This window comes from Galeopterus variegatus, unplaced genomic scaffold (assembly GCF_000696425.1).
Source record: "Galeopterus variegatus unplaced genomic scaffold, G_variegatus-3.0.2 Scaffold2362, whole genome shotgun sequence".
NCBI classification, from domain to species: domain Eukaryota; kingdom Metazoa; phylum Chordata; class Mammalia; order Dermoptera; family Cynocephalidae; genus Galeopterus; species Galeopterus variegatus.
The window spans coordinates 354,254-372,059 of record NW_007728473.1 but is presented as its reverse complement, the minus strand read 5'-3'; the positions used below and the strand labels follow the sequence as shown (position 1 = coordinate 372,059).

General features: G+C 35.4%; 1 protein-coding gene across 1 annotated transcript in view; it reads left to right on the top strand.

Moving 5' to 3' along the window:
* ABCC9 (ATP-binding cassette, sub-family C (CFTR/MRP), member 9) overlaps window positions 1-13,831 on the top strand; it is a 133,175-nt gene extending 119,344 nt beyond the window's left edge. Inside the window, exons 32-38 of the mRNA XM_008581481.1 lie at window positions 876-1,006; window positions 1,768-1,846; window positions 3,744-3,852; window positions 5,523-5,626; window positions 7,282-7,286; window positions 7,578-7,640; window positions 13,263-13,831. Coding sequence (XP_008579703.1) covers window positions 876-1,006; window positions 1,768-1,846; window positions 3,744-3,852; window positions 5,523-5,626; window positions 7,282-7,286; window positions 7,578-7,640; window positions 13,263-13,400 — 629 coding nt within the window. The 3' untranslated portion in view covers window positions 13,401-13,831. The remainder of the gene's footprint in view (window positions 1-875; window positions 1,007-1,767; window positions 1,847-3,743; window positions 3,853-5,522; window positions 5,627-7,281; window positions 7,287-7,577; window positions 7,641-13,262) is intronic.
* Window positions 13,832-17,806: the final 3,975 nt, after the last annotated feature.

Sequence of the window (17,806 nt, the reverse complement as noted above, 5' to 3'; positions counted from 1 at the left end):
TTGCGGGACACGGAAAAAAAAAAAAAAAAAAAAAAAAAAAAAAAAAAAAAATCCAAAATCTGAAATAGTCCAAAATCCAAAACTTGTTAAGTGCCAACTTGACACTCAAAGGAATGCTCATTGGAACATTTCAAATTTTGGATTTTTGAAAAAGGAATGCTCAACTGGTTAAGTATTTGCAATATTCCAAAATCTGAAAACAATCTGAAATTCTAAACACTTCCGATCCCAAGCATTTTGGATAAGGGATACTCAACCTGTATTTGAAACAAATTTCCCAATCTGTCATCCTTTAAGATTCATCTCAGGTACCATCTCCTCTTGGAACCTTCCTGGAACTCTCAGGTTACCACCATCTGTGTTCCCAGAGTACATAGGGTTTACCTCCACCACGTGGCTCTCCACACAGTACTGTAGCTGCTGGCTTACTCGTGCGCTTCCCCAAGGATGCAGTAAACACCTCGAGCCATGTCTGTCTTCTCTATTTTCCCAGCATCTTGCACAGCACCTCGCACACTTTATGCACTTAAATGTTTGAGGACCAAATGACTGAACAAATAAATCAATTCACAAATGAACTATCTCTACTCACCTTGAATAGAACTGAGTGATGGAATGCTGAAGACACTTGATGCTAGTTAATGTTCCAAAAGCAAACACAAAAAACCATTTTAAAAGTTCTTAATCAAGAGGTATTTACTTTGAATGTGATTTAAATTTTAAAAGAACAACAGAGTTCGGCTTAGTATTACCTTAAGTTTAGAAAAAATATGTATATACATATATGTATTTAGGTATGTGTATGTTTATTTCTATATCTGTTTCTATCTACCTATTATCTATCTATCTATCTATTCCCCCAACCCATCCCCCAGATCCTTCACAAGTTCCAGAACACTGGCCACAGGAAGGGGAGATTAAGATTCACGATCTGTGTGTCAGATATGAAAATAATCTGAAACCTGTTCTTAAACATGTCAAGGCTTACATCAAACCTGGGCAGAAGGTATGGAATTCCCTGCCATTTGATTTGTTTTATATGTAAAACCTTTGATGGAACCCCCTCCATTACCACCTAAGCTCTCCAGACATGCCAGCCAAGTAAGTATGCTCTAACCAGGCTCACATAACACTCCTACACAGTGCAGGTCAAATTATCTGTGTAAAATAGTGGAAGGAAAGATCAGAGACAATACATGTCCTCTAAGTCTTAATTGACATTTATTAGTCTCCCATGAAGATCAGAAAAGTCAATAATAGGCTTTTTTTTTTTTTTTTTTTTACCTTCTGACTTCTGGTACACGGTTGTACCACAACATCCCCTTGGGAACCTTTGCATTCCTGCTGTCTCTAGTCTCCAAAATGGCTCTTTTAGTTACTGTAAAAAGGACAAGTGTATGGGAAAAAATGGACTAATTCCATTTTTTGTTAGAAAGCTATCACCTCTGGGATAAAATGAAATAGTTATTTATTAGTCCAATGATATACTAAATGCAAAAATTAGGCTGTGAAGGAAAAATAACACAACCACATAGAAATACAAAGAGTTAGAAAGGACTCATTGAAGATTTGGTGAGGACTGCATGTTTTTACCTCAATAATAATAATGAATAAGGGACATCTAAAAAGAAAATGGTGACTGTAAGGTAACTATTTAAATAGAATTGTGGTTTTATCATGACATCTTGTCTAAGTTAAAAATATTTTTGCCCATTTTCTGTCCTTTGTCTGAGTGCTTTTCTCTCCAAATGACATTTGCCTCTTTAGGTGGGCATATGTGGTCGCACTGGCAGTGGGAAGTCATCCTTATCTCTGGCTTTCTTCAGAATGGTTGATATTTTTGATGGTGAGTTGACAACTAAATTGTTTAATTGGCCATGTGGTACTTTTCATTTAAAAAAAAATATCAACTTATCTAACTCTGCAGAAATAAAAAGCAAATGTTTATAAGGACTTTGTGTCCTACACATGGTTCAAGGCAGGTATCCCAAATAAAAAGCCCAGAAGTAAAGAAAGAACATAGAATTGGGGAAATCAAATGATTAACCCTAAACTCAGGTATAGAGATTGTTGCTAAAGCATCCTAAGAAACTGGTAAAATGAAGATTTGATCACTCACTTTGAATAGCAATGGATGCGATGTCATTTCAAGTGAAAAGAAGACAGGAAGGTTGCCTTGCTTCCCTAAGACTAAAAATATCTTCTTTCCGTCAAAGGAAAAATACTACAAGGGGAAAAGTAATCTGCAATTTTAATTTTGGTGCATGAATTTAACTATCATCTTCTTAATAACATGGTTTAATAATATTGAACATTTTGTGAGGGTCAACTTTTGCTGTGAAGAGCCAAGCTCTGGTTAACAATATACAAAAATATTTATTCATCCACAAAATTATTAATAATATCATACGTAAAAGCATAGACATAATTTAATCTTTTGTTTTAGATAAAATATGTCACATTATTTAGTCTATCAAGCAGTCTATAAATAGGGCAGCACATAAGCCATCTTGAATGAATGGAGATCTAGGAATGAACTTGACCACCAGCTAAGGACATCTAGCAATGAACTTGACCACAAGATAAGGAAGTGCTTACTATTATTATTTGTAATAGTTATGATAATCATTATAGTACTTTGTATTTTTATTGTACTTGACAGTTCACATTATTTAATTTAATCTACATAACAACTCTGTGAGATAAAGAGGTCGGTTTATGGTCATTATAATTTATTTAGGGTTTAGATTCAAGAACAGGGTAAGCATCAGTCACTGGGTTAGCAGCTTGCTGTTTCCATGGCTAGTAATAATACACATGATACTTTAAGGACTTTCAGTGGGATTTGCATTATAAGGCAATTACATGATTCAAAGACAGTTGACTGGCACTTTTCATTAAAAAACTAGTTGTGACTGATTATATTAGGTTAGTGTGATCTTCATGAGTCCAGAAACATGATTTCAGGCCCCATGTGAACTATCAATGATTTATTCTCTTTTTAATAGCATTAAGCCATTAAGATTTTAATGGACAATATATTATTCCCAAAAGACACAGTTTAAGCTAATCACCCTTGCCTGCTCTTGAGTCTAAAACTACCTGATAAAATGACTGCAGCTGCTATTCTGAGCCTGGCTTATTTATCTCACAGGGCAGTATTGTCTTTGTACAAAGGCGTATGATCAAATGAATCTATCACATTGAGGAATGAACACCAATACTGCACAAATCTTTATGAGTCTACATACAGTATAGGGACATTATTAAAATTTAATATCTATATCATAAAATTTATTTTCCTATTTCAATGAATTAAACTATTCAGTCAATACAGAAATAAGTGACAGACAAAAATCCTTGTCTTCAAGGAGCTTATATTCTAGTTAGGGAAGAGACAACAAAAAAGATAAGTAAATGTATATAGAATATCAGATTCTGATAAATTTTATGAAGAAAAATAAAGCAGGGAAGGAGTATAAAGGAATACTAGATGGGAGAGGACCCGTTAAGGGATAAAAGTAGTTTTGGTTTGTATGACCACATAAACTGAATAAAACCTGAAAATCCCTTTAGGAGAAATACATAAGAAAGACAAACCAGCACCAGAATGTATATGTTCTTAGAAACACATAATGATATTCTTAATATTTACATGGAAAACGTCATCTTCTGAATTTCAACAAATATTATTTTACTTGTGATTTTACCACATGCCTATAATCTCTGTTTCTCCTTTACAGGAAAGATTGTCATTGATGGGATAGACATTTCTAAATTACCACTGCACACACTACGTTCTAGGCTTTCTATCATTCTGCAGGATCCAATACTGTTCAGCGGTTCTATTAGGTAGGTGACAAGTGCAGCAAAAATCTGTGTACCTTAGGATTTACCCTTTGGGTCACAGAAGGGTTTTACTCAGAGAATTGTTTTTCAGGTAGGTGTGAAATGTCATTATCAAGACAATAAGATCACATATGCTATCCTACTATTTGGACTGGGAAACCCTAGAGTTACTAAATTAACCTAAAGAAACCAATCCCTTATGCCTCCAGGAGGAAAGCTCTTTCAGTTTGATTCTATAAAAGCTGCTTTTCCCTCTGTACTTGGGAGCAGTGATGCTTGACAGACATTTCTGAGGTGTTCTGCCCTACATCTATCCTGCCTAACTCGTGTGTCTGGCCTGGCCTCAGCAGATATTCTGAGTTTGGTTAATCTCGCCACCTATTCCCCACCCCTCACAACTTTACTTTCAGCCAAAATTGCTTTGGAGAAGCTGCTACTGTCTGCTCCTCCATGCTTGGTGTGTGGTTTCCCACCAAAAAAAAAAAAAAAAAGAAACAAAGAAAGAAAAGAAAAAGGAAGTATCTGCTGCCGGGCGCTTAAAATATACTGTCTGATTAAATTGACAAAGCATTGGCCGGCCCGGTGGCGCACTGCTACAGTGCGCCGCTTGAGAGCACGGCGGCGCTCCCGCTGAGGGTTTGGATCCCACATACCGACGGGTTCCCGCTCACTGGCTGAGCGAGGTGCGGGTGTGACACTGAAGGTTGCGATCCCGTTGCCGGTCCCGGTCCAGTATGGGCGCGACACTGAGGGTTGCGATCCATTGCTGGACACAAAAAAGGACAAAAAGGAAAAATAAATAAATAAATAAAAATAAATTGACAAAGCATTGCTCTAGTATACATATTATTATCCCCATTTTACAGATGAGGATTTTGAAACTCGAAGAAGGTGTGACTTGCCCAAGTTCATAGTAAGTGGTAGAACTGTGATTCCAACTGCAGTTTGTCTGATTCCAAAGTCCACCTTGGCATCATCCACCAGATCTCGTCTGTCATTTCATCCATCTGGTTCTCTCTTGCTCCCCTCCACCATCCACCTAATTACAAAGAAGTGTTTGCCACCTCCTTTTAATAATTACTCTTTATCTTGAAGAGAAAATGTATGTAAGATTGCTCAATATTCGTCTGTAAAATTACTTTAATTAAGAGTTCTGGTTGTAGCAGTTATTTTGCAATAGGATAGCAAACTTATATTTCCAAGTATATTTATTATGAATCCTGCTATTGTGGTTGGTGTAGCACAGGTTCACAAAAATAGCATTATGTGTTCCCATATGGGTTATGTATTTAGCAACAGTTCTGCAGGAATATGTTGCTAGATATTATTCTGGTTATGCTAGGAATAATAAGGATTGGATGGATCCAAGTAACAAAATTGATTGTATCATATCATGTATATAAACTTACCTAATGATTCCATCAAAGCCATATTTGATAACATTAAGGTCATTCATTCATTCATTCATTTATCAAGCACGAATTCACTGCTTGCTGTCCTGAGCACTGTTCTAGGTGCTGAATATACAGTGGTAACCAAAACAAATGGAACTTACATTTTAAGGAAAGAAAAGCAATAAGCAAATATATATAAAAGTGTTTATCTATTGACTAATTTTTTTTATTATTGTGTAATTTTTATTTTTTGATTAATTAACTGATTTTTTCCTACAGATTTAATTTAGATCCAGAGTGCAAATGCACAGATGACAGACTATGGGAGGCTCTAGAAATTGCTCAATTGAAGAATATGGTCAAATCTCTACCAGGAGGTCTAGGTATATTTTCTAAATAATACATTTATTTCCTCACACTTGCAATTATTTCTGTATCTCTATCTACATTTTATGCTGGATTCACACAATTCTAGTATTAAATTTTTTGTATTTAAAATAATCTCCTAAAGGTCATTAGGACATTTCAAAATCTAATGATTTTGCATGGGGCGCAAAAGGATGAACCTTAGCACAAATTCTGTTCTATGTGAGTCCTCCAAAATATTCCAATTAGTACATCTGTGTCTACAGTCTTCTTACCATTGGTTGGTACAAATCACTGCAATCAGAATGTTTCCTTGTGGTCATTCCTGCTCAGGTGACCTAGACAATCACTTACTCTCATGAAATGGACAAGAGGACAGCAGAGGCTGTTAGTTTTAAGAGTCACTGGCACCACTTAGGAGAAGGAAACTTCTTCATGTTTTTAGCCATTTTCTTTGCTGCCCGGGGGTATATTGCTTTTGTTTGTAATTTTCGTCTCATTTGAAGACATTATTTGTATTACCTTGTTGCAGTAATCAGTTTCAGCCACTTGTGTAAGGAACAAAACACGTACTCAAACAATCACTGATAGAAATTCAGTCCCAGAGACAATTAAATTCCTGACAAATAAATGATGACAAAATGAAAGAACAACATGATCAGTGAAACAAGAGAGTTAATATTGTCTTTAATTCATAAAAATGAACATCTATAGTTTTAGACTTTTGCTTCCTTAAAATCTGAATTCAATTAAGAAAGCAATAAGAAAGATAATAGTTTGTTGATATTCTAATTTTAATACACAATATGTAATTGCCAAATTGATTACGGTATTGTCTTTAATTCATAAAAATGAGCATCTATAGTTTTAGACTTTTGCTTCCTTAAAATCTGAATTCAATTAAGAAAGCAATAAGAAAGATAATAGTTTGTTGATATTCTAATTTTAATACACAATATGTAATTGCCAAATTGATTACGGTGTTTGGCATCTAGTTTTTTTAAAAATCGATCTACAAAATTAAAGAGTGTTTGTTAGTTTATTTGGAAAGGAGGACTTACTCAAAAACAATACATTTTATGATTTTAGTTAAGTCCCAAGGAGAAGGCATGCCACAAACAAAAATTAAGATAGTGTGTCTTTAAGGAAAGTTTTATTAAACTTGACAGTGTCAGATTGTGGGAGTGATTTCAGAACTCTGGATGAACTCTCCTGTAATAATTTTTGATGTCTTCTGTGGAAAACCCGCAAGTCTACTTGAGAAATTGATACATGCTTTTAGACCTTTCTCTCTTGGCATTTATAGACCTGTTAAGTCCCAAGGAGAAGGCATGCCACAAACAAAAATTAAGATAGTGTGTCTTTAAGGAAAGTTTTATTAAACTTGACAGTGTCAGACTGTGGGAGTGATTTCAGAACTCTGGATGAACTCTCCTGTAATAATTTTTGATGTCTTCTGTGGAAAACCCACAAGTCTACTTGAGAAATTGATACATGCTTTTAGACCTTTCTCTCTTGGCATTTATAGACCTGTCCCCCTGCCATTAATAGTTGAATAGACAGGCAATTACATCTTTATAGTCCTTTTCACTTTTGGGCCTGGATTTCAGTTTTTCCTTTTTCTGACTCAAAGTATTTTGTTAGTTTTGAATACCTGCTGTTTGTGGTATAGCTCAAGTGAGAGTTTTGATGCCCATTTGATTTCATTTTCCTCTTTGGGTTCCCTGGCAATAAACCTACCAGTCACTTCAGCTGATCACTGTGTTTTATTGGCATTTTAAAGACACGTACAGAAGCCATCATGAGCCTGCTGCTGGAAGCTGCTCCCTCTTGCAACTTCCATAGAATGCTCAAGAGTGAGAGTGCTCAGAAGGGATTGGACATGGTAGAACTTTGCTCTTGGGGTAAAATATTATGGCAAGAAAAAGTAGTCCAGAGAAAATTTACACTTTGTGTATTTTTTGACAGGAAAACATTTTGCAGAAAGTGGTAATGACAGCCTTTGCAGACCGCACCGTTGTTACAATAGCTGTAAGTATGGGAGGTGGCGTTGATTTACTCCTCTGGTTTTTGTTCTAAGATTCTACAGTCGTTATGTTTGAGCAATTAAAATATACTTATGTTGGATTATGTATTTCTCTGCTTATGTGTCTGTATCTGCACAAAAAAGAAAAAGAGTACAGCTGTATTTTGAAAGCATTCTTCTTTTCCAAACTGTCTGCTCTACCTAACTCCCCTAAGTTACAACGATGGAGCATCTTAAATCTAAGGATTCCAGCAGGTCATTGCCTGTGCTTGTTTCCCAGATGCTGATGGTCGTTCATGGGGAATAATTCTCTTTTCTATAATCTGATGGTCTGATGAGCAGTTTCAGAAGCAAACTTCCCAAATTTGATTGACAATTCTGTTACTACTTATACTTAATTTCCATGTTTCTATTTATTTACTGGTTTACAAAAAGAAGGCGATGAGATACCTCACAGCAGGGCAGGCAGTTTCTCTGTTTTAGACAGCACCAATCAAAGAGAATAAAATTCATGTTGTCGCTTACTTAAAGTAGGCCAGAGTCTTCTGTCTTTCCCTCTTCGTGGACGGTAAGATTCTTGGTCACATTTAGGCTTACTGCTTAACAAAAACTATTTTTAAATGAGTTCCTTGGACACTTTCCCTTCTGCTGATTCTCTTCTCTTCTCTCCATTTTTCTCTCCAGCACCGTGTCTCTTCCATTATGGATGCAGGCCTTGTTTTAGTCTTTTCTGAGGGTATTTTAGTGGAGTGTGATACTGTTCCAAACTTGCTCGCCCACAAGAATGGCCTCTTTTCCACTTTGGTGATGACCAACAAGTAGACCGTCATGATCTACTCTGCCAAGTGTCCCATCCTCTGGTAGTTATCTTAGTGGTATTTCCTCAGTAAGGCAAGGCTCATGCTGTGATTAAAGGGGAGGGCTGGGGTGAGAGAACTAACTATAGGATATTGTTACACAAATCAGCACAACCAAGGCCTTCAGTTATGCTCAGTACTGAATGAGGCACTTGTATGTGTTTTCAAATATGTGCACCCCAGGGAGTGTATTTACAAAACCTGAAAACCAGGTTTACCTCTGTCCTCAGGACTGATTTCACTGTTTCTTGGGCATATTTTGTTGGCATCCTTAAAAATACCATACGCATTTCTTACCTGCCCTGAAGAATGCATTGCTTAATTTAAATAATTACATTTAACCGTTGAGCAGTGGGACTTGTATATGCAGTGCTTGCTACGCTTCCATTTTTGTGAATGATGCATGGGAGAAACAGCACCCTTTGCAGTGCACCTTTTTTTCAAAATAGCAGGAAATGACTCCCCGTCTGATCCCCTTTCTGCAAACTGTGCCTAAATCAATAAAAACCTACTTTCTCTCATTTTCCCAATGAACTCTATGGTTCCTCTGGCCTGGAAGAGAGTCACTGATTAACTCATCCACACCAAGGTGTGAATGATTTAAGGAGTGAAAGAATTGGCCGACTTGAAACACAGTCCTCTAATATTTTCAAAGATTCTGTCACTGGAGAAAGTAGGGACATATTTGGGGAGAGAAAGAACTTCCTGTTGCCCCTAAACGGTTGGGGGGAGAAGGAGAAAGCAGACCCTTGCCTACTCAAAAGACTGATTTTCTTTTCCTCTGCATGAAGCACGGTGGTGTTAGGTGGTCCCATTTATCTACATCTGGAAGATTAGTTGAGCGTAATTTGTATTTCTAACCAAAAAGTTAAATTCTCTTAGCTGATTTCTGTTCTCCTGTATTCACTGAATACTTTCCCACAGATTTAAGTATTTTTCACCCATTCATTCCAAGACCACTAGTGGGAAAGTGGCCACTAGGCTACCTGGAGTTCCCCCCCCACACACACAAAGATGTCAGGGAGGAAGAATCACTGTAGGAGTCTTCTAAGGACTCCTCACAACAGGCTCGTAACAGAGACAGCACCAGCACACTCGTGCCAGACTTCTGGGAGACTCATCCTCAGCTCTTCTAAGAGTAACTATTTTTCCTTCCTGCCTAAAGTTGTTCTCTTAACTTTGGTTAACTGCCACTGAAAATTGTGGAATATCTTAAAAAGATAACTGTTTCCAACTTCTAAAAAGAATCCCTCACACCAAAATAGTCCATGGTATTTATTTATGAAAGTAGTTTAGTCTTCACTCTTGATTAGATTAATTTCTCTGGCACACTTTGGAAATTTCATCAACACTATTACATTGACACCACACTTTGTCAAGAAAAAATTAATTTGGATTAACGAAATAAACACCAATTATACTTGTATTTATTTCTGTTGACCTAGATTTTTCAATGTTTTAATTTTTTTCTAATAAATGTTATTTTAGAATATCAAGGCAATGTTTATAATATTATATGTATAGACTTAGAAGCCAAATTCTTTTTTTTAAACATCTATGATATGGTTATTGAAGAACTAATATTTTTCTGGAAGGAAAATGCACAGCAGATATTACACAGTTCATTAAGTTTAAGTTTGTTTTTTATTTTTTTCTAGATTCATGGGTGTGAAAATGGCTCTGGTTCTTTTCAAAGATAAATAAACATTACCCTCCGAGTTTTGATAATCCCTCAACATATGTCATTTGTTGCCAATATTCAGTGAATGATAGGTTTGTCCATGTGTGTTGAAAATAGTGGCACACGTTCTCAGCTGGCATCATCATCACACTTGATACACGTGTTTCTTTTCACCAGTAGTCGTGAGTCACTGACTGGTTGCTTTTCTGAAAGCATTAACATTGAGTCTACCACATCTTCATGGCCCAGAGCAAAATACAGGCCTTTGCCTCTGGGATGGCTTTAGGTTGGACTTTCGATTGTTAGGAAAAGACACTTCGGAAGACTGTGTATCAGCTAAACAGATGGTATTTCTAGGTTTGGAACTCTGGACAGGAGTTCCAAAAAGGAAGCCCCATCTGCACACTAATGTTTTGACTTGCACGGTCCAGATCCGTTATGGTAGCCCCTAGCCACATGTTCCTACTGAGCACTTGAAATATGGGTAGTCGGAATTGAGAAGAATACATACTGAATTTCAAAGACTTAGTACTAACAGAAGAATGTAAAAGGTCTCATGAATAATTTTTATATTGATGATATGTCAAAATGGTAACATTTTGGATAGATTGGGTTAAAATATATTATTAAAATTGCTTTCATCTGTTTATTTCTTCTTTTGAAATGCAGCTCCTAGAAAATTAAAAATTCCATGTGGATCACATTTGTGGTTTACATTGTATTTCTATTGGTCTTAGCAAGAGTAGAGATAGGGCTCACCACACAGACTTTTCTAAATTATAAAAATAAAAAATAACAGTAGTTGATATTTATTTATTCTTATGTATCAGACAAGGTGTTGAATTTTTTACCTGAATCATCTCATTTGATCCTATCATTCTCTGAGGCAGCTACTATTATTACCATAATCTTACAGATATGAAACTGGAAGAATTGAGAAGAATACGTACTGAATTTCAAAGACTTAGTACTAACAGAAGAATGCAAAAGATCTCATGAATAATTTTTATATTGATGATATGTCAAAATGGTAACATTTTGGATAGATTGGGTTAAAATATATTATTAAAATTGCTTTCATCTGTTTATTTCTTCTTTTGAAATGCAGCTCCTAGAAAATTAAAAATTCCATGTGGATCACATTTGTGGTTTACATTGTATTTCTATTGGTCTTAGCAAGAGTAGAGATAGGGCTCACCACACAGACTTTTCTAAATTATAAAAATAAAAAATAACAGTAGTTGATATTTATTTATTCTTATGTATCAGACAAGGTGTTGAATTTTTTACCTGGATCATCTCATTTGATCCTATCATTCTCTGAGGCAGCTACTATTATTACCATAATCTTACAGATATGAAACTGGAAGCGTACAAAGTTAGTTATGTTGCTCAAGACTGCACAGCTAACAGGTGGTAAAACCAAAATACAGGATCCCAGTCTAGCATCAGAGCCTGCACGCTTAACCTGAACACTAACAATGGCAGGTGAACGTTCCTCTAAGATATCAGATACTCTCCATGAAGCAGTTAGACAACAGGATGGAAATAGCTCACATTTTGAAGTTTATAAACCTTTTTTGACACTGGTTCTTCTACATATTATCTAAGTGATCTCCTGATTTTACTTTATCTCTATGAACCCCAATTGTCTCCCCTACAAAGTGGAGAGTAATAACACCTACAGCTGAGGACTGTTCTGATGATTCTTAAGTATGTGTGTGAAGCACTTAATGTAGAGCATATGCTCAGTACGTGGGAGCTTTTATTGTTATTAATTACTAACACCAAAGCCTCTCTCCAAAGTGCATTATGTGGAAAGAGAGAACGAGTGAGTGGCAATGATCTCCAAAGACTAAGAGACTGCACGTCTAAAGGCCTGGCTAATCCATTCTAATTCTGCATGCCAGAATAGACTTGTCCTTCTAAATTATAAAAATAAAAAATAACAGTAGTTGATATTTATTTATTCTTATGTGTCAGACAAGGTGTTGAACTTTTTTACCTGGATCGTCTCATTTGATCCTATCATTCTCTGAGGCAGCTACTATTATTACCATAATCTTACAGATATGAAACTGGAAGCGTACAAAGTTAGTTATGTTGCTCAAGACTGCACAGCTAACAGGTGGTAAAACCAAAATACAGGATCCCAGTCTAGCATCAGAGCCTGCACGCTTAACCTGAACACTAACAATGGCAGGTGAACGTTCCTCTAAGATATCAGATACTCTCCATGAAGCAGTTAGACAACAAGATGGAAATAGCTCACATTTTGAAGTTCGTAAACCTTTTTTGACGCTGGTTCTTCTACATATTATCTAAGTGATCTCCTGATTTTACTTTATCTCTATGAACCCCAATTGTCTCCCCTACAAAGTGGAGAGTAATAACACCTACAGCTGAGGACTGTTCTGATGATTCTTAAGTATGTGTGTGAAGCACTTAATGTAGAGCATATGCTCAGTACGTGGGAGCTTTTATTGTTATTAATTACTAACACCAAAGCCTCTCTCCAAAGTGCATTATGTGGAAAGAGAGAACGAGTGAGTGGCAATGATCTCCAAAGACTAAAAGACTGCACGTCTAAAGGCCTGGCTAATCCATTCTAATTCTGCATGCCAGAATAGACTTGTCCGTATTGTCTTCCCAGAATTGATCCACTTTCCAGGGCTCTTCAAATTGTGTATTAGCCCAAGGAATTAGTTGACTCTACATAAGAGGTAATTGTTGTTGAGACTAAAATGTAATCTGACTGTTCACGATGGCCCCTCTTAGCATTTAATAATTTGACAAACATTTATGAGCCTACTTATACTTAAGCCTCCATGAAAATGATGAAACTGATATATTATCTACACTCAAGTTAGTATAGCCCATTTAAAACCCAGCCATACTGGCTGGTATTTTAAAATGTGTAAATAAATGACAATTTAAGTAGGGAAAAAAAGGGGGGCTGTGCTTTCTGCATCTCCTAAAACCCCAAGATAAATAAATGTCCCTGCATAATCCATGAAATATACATATTCCATTGTTTTGGTTTGTGTCCTGAAATTTGTAACATATACATGTTTTCTTTTCACTTTTAGCATCGGGTTCACACTATTTTGACGGCAGACCTGGTTATTGTGATGAAGCGAGGAAATATTTTAGAATATGACACCCCAGAAAGCCTCTTGGCTCGGGAAGATGGAATATTTGCTTCTTTTGTTCGCGCAGACATGTGAAGGGGCATCTTAAAAATGATACATGTATTTAAAATAATGCAGTTTTAACCTACTTATTGGATCATCAGCTTGAACTTTGTAAAGTGGCAGCTTAAACTTTACAGATTTTTGCACAAGAAAAGAAGTTTATATTTCTTTTTTCTGTTTTTAAAGGTATTACTGCTGATATGTTCATTACTGATTTTCTAATGATTAAGCCACTTTACCTTTAAGAATAGCAGTTGTATTAAAACATGTTAGCTACTTTAAGTAGTAAATCAACAGCTTATGTTTTCTCATAACTTTAAGTCTGGTAAACTTCTCTCAGGCATAGAAGTTGCAATGAGTAGTCAGCATTATTACACTCTTATTTGTAAGAATATATTTTTCTTGTTGGAGTCTCCAAATGCCGTCGGAAGAGAATAAAAGAAGGCTGTGTTTTCTAATGAAACACTCAAATTCATTATCTACTTTATGAGAATATTTTCTGTATTCACTCATAACTTTAAGTCTGGTAAACTTCTCTCAGGCATAGAAGTTTCAATGAGTAGTCAGCATTATTACACTCTTATTTATAAGAATATATTTTTCTTGTTGGAGTCTCCAAATGCCGTCGGAAGAGAATAAAAGAAGGATGTGTTTTCTAATGAAACACTCAAATTCATTATCTACTTTATGAGAATATTTTCTGTATTCATTAACACTGATTTTTTTTTAGCAGTCTTTTTTTCCCCCTCTAAATTGTTTCCCATAACCAAGAAGTTATCACACTTATAGTGGTTCTATAAAGCCAAAGCCTCAACTAGAAAAAAATCATGAAAAAAGTTTGGATATTTGGAAAATTGTATTCACATTTCCATTTTTCCCTGTTCAGTAAGGAGGGAATTCTTAAGATATCAGGCATAATGTGCCTTTTCCAGATGGTAGTTCAAAGAGTGATCAGGTTCAATCCTTCAGTGGTAGGCCAGCTAAGCTTTCTATAGTTGAATTCATCAGTAGCTGTGGTTATGATCCCGAGCTCTAATGTGCTACATTATTCAAGATTCAAAGGAGCATAGGCAAATGGCCTTGTCTGTCACAGATTTATATATGAAACCATAGCCATAACCATATACTAAGTAACGGCAAGTGAACATTCCTCTAAGGTATCAGATTCTCCCTATGAAATAGTTCAATGGCAGGGTGGAAATATCCACACTTTGAAGTTTTATATATAAAACAAGTGTCTATTTCTACTTGGAAAAGTTTATGTCTTTTAGACATTTATGCCCAATTCTGCCACACATGTATTCATTTGCTCCTGCTCTAATTTTAATTCGCATGTAAAAAGTATGTTTAAAGTGTAATTCTAATGTACACGTAAAGAGTGTATCAAAAATTATTGAATATTAGTTTTAGGTTTTGATTGAATGAAAATTAATAAATTCAGAAATACTAAAAGTTTCCTTCACTGTCATGCTAGCAACCACAATTTCTACAATTCTGTTACCATCCAGTATAACTATCATTCACTGATTTTCATATGAGGATCCACATGCATTGTAAGATTTTGAAGACATAATGATGGAAAAAGAGAAATTATGCTGCCTCCCTGTATTTCCTGTATTCAGTTTATTACATGGTGTATTCACTCTTGTAAAATCTGTAATGCTTGTGTATCCAGATTATATGATTGTGCCTTCATCTAAATATAGAATCCTACAGTTTAGCAAAAATATACGTTCCACAAGGATGGACAAAAATGTCCATGCTATTTAGTTAAATTGTCACCCTTTGTGTTGTATATATAAAACTTCATTGGAAGAAAATAATATCCCTGTTTCCTCAAAGCCTTATGGAACAGAATTGGTACCCATTATTTTGATCTTCAAAATATTTTCTAGAAGTTCAATCAATCCCCTAAAATACTGCTGATATAAAAATGTTTTATAGAACTGAATATATGTGACTCTTGCTACCAAGTTATACCTCATTTTCACAGAGAAATGGGTTTTTACCCATAGAAATAATTCCTTAAGATATTTTTAAATTATACTGCTATACAGCCAATGTCAGTAGAGGCTTATCTAATCCCACTAAACTGAGAATCTTATTTACCATTCCTACACCCAGCTTGTTGCTGTTTCCCTCATAACATTTAGTTACATAAGTTAAGTACATTTTTAATTGTTTACAAGACTAAATTAACCGAATAAAGTCAAGTATTACGTTTTTGATCAAATAACCATTTATTATGGTATATATATTATCTATTGAATTAGGAATAATTCATCTTGAAATATTTTTTTGCTATGTAAGTACATATCTATAAAAGACCAGCTTAACCAAATCAAATTTTATGTTTACAAAGTCTACATTTCATTAAACAAACCAGTTTTACAGATTTTAATTCCCTTATATTTATAAAAAGCAATAAATGCATAAAGCTTTATATTAAAATAATAGAGTTACTGATGTCATTGAGAGAGAAAAGGTATTTCTTTTAAAGGATTGTGCACATGCTAGTTTTATGCTATTACTTATGATCCATTTAAAAGTTTACTTTGCTCTAGATTAAATACCAGAAGACCCTTCTAAGTAACTGGTATTTGAGATCTGGGACCATGTTTTGTTTATCTTTGTGCCCTTGATACTTAATACAAGTGCCTAGCCCACAGTAGGTCCTAATAAATATAGTTGATTGATCTGTTTAGTTTTACCACTGGACATGGGTTATTCACCTCACTTTTCTGTGTTGTGTTTATTCTACTATTTATTCTACGATATATGAAATGTATTTATTCTCTACAATAAATGTGTTTGTTCTCTGCAATATATAAAAACATAGCTTGCTATTCTATAATAAATTACTCTCCTTGTTTGCTCAATTAAAGAGGGTGATTATTCTTTCACTTATAATTCCATTGGGAATTCAGGACTGATAAGAGATGTAAATCAACACCAGCTGTGAGATAAAACCTGGGCCTGCTTTGACAATTTTGTTTCACATTTGCCAGAGGAATGCACTTCATTAAGTGGAACAGCTATATTAATACATTTTTTACATCTCCAAGTAAATAGCTGGATATCTGGCTTTCCCCCAAGGTTTATTGATTTGTTCTTACGGTTGTCTTCCAACATATCTTTTATCACTTATTTTGTAACACATTCTTTGGAGTTCTGTGATTTATAGTACTATGCCAATTAATTCCCTTATTGACCCATTATCAAAAGTTAAATGCAACCTTCTAATCTTAGCTTTTTAGCATAAGAAACAATAGCCAAGGGGATGTTTCCAGTAACTTATGTTTATTTTTTTCTTAGTAACTATCATTTACAACAGGTTCTCTCAAGCTTAATAGGATTCACCAGGAGCAAACTCTCCAGTGGAAGAGCTTGTATCTATATTTATAGCAAGTGCCTCCAGATGAGATTCATAATTAACCAAGTTTGGGAATCACTGCTCTGTCATCACACTAGTTTCTCTTTGCTATGTGTAACACAGAGCCATTAAATACTAAAGGTGATTTTCACATTTTCTGTCTCTGCTGATGTTACCTGATCCTGAATTGCTAAAACAAGCCTATCAGTGTCACTGAATGAGTTGTTTTAGCTCATAAGAAAGGAAATATTGTTTAATGAGCTGTATCTTAGCTGTTTAAGGAGAAGATATCAACAGAGACTCAGAACACTGTTTTCTTTTGTTTTGTGGTTTAATCAGCAATAAGTGATACAAGGATAAAATTTCTGGGCCGGCCTGGTGGCGCACTGGATAGTGCGCCGCTTGGGAAGCGCGGTGGCGCTCCCGCGGAGAAGATATCAACAGAGACTCAGAACACTGTTTTCTTTTGTTTTGTGGTTTAATCAGCAATAAGTGATACAAGGATAAAATTTCTTCGCAAAGATGTAAAACGTTGTGGTTTGGGTTTTTTTTGTTTGTTTGTTTAGTTTTTTGTTGTTGTTGTTGTTTTCCCCCAACATCTGAATTAGCTGTTGAATCATTTGCACATTATTCTGCTGAGTTTGAGTTCATATTTCTAAACGTAAACAGTATGCAAATGTGACCAGTTTGGGGACGTTTCACTATTGATGTTCCACAATATGGAAGGAAGATAAATTATCTGTGATTATTATTCTCCATTCCACCTTCATGTTTTTTCTGCAGGCGTCATCATCACTGATATGTGAAGGTTGGTATATTCACCCTACACATCTAATACATGGGATTTAAATGATTTCTTTTTCTATGGGCAGTAGCAAATTGCCCTTAGCCATTCATGCTATGACCACCCCTATTTCTAAAATGACAAAGATCAAGGGAGCCATATCTGGCTAAATAAGTTAATCAGCTATAAGAGGAATGCACAGTGTGACTTAGTGCCACCAACCACCACAGACACGCTATTCAATTACACTACAAGTTAATGATGAACAGCTTTTTAGACCAT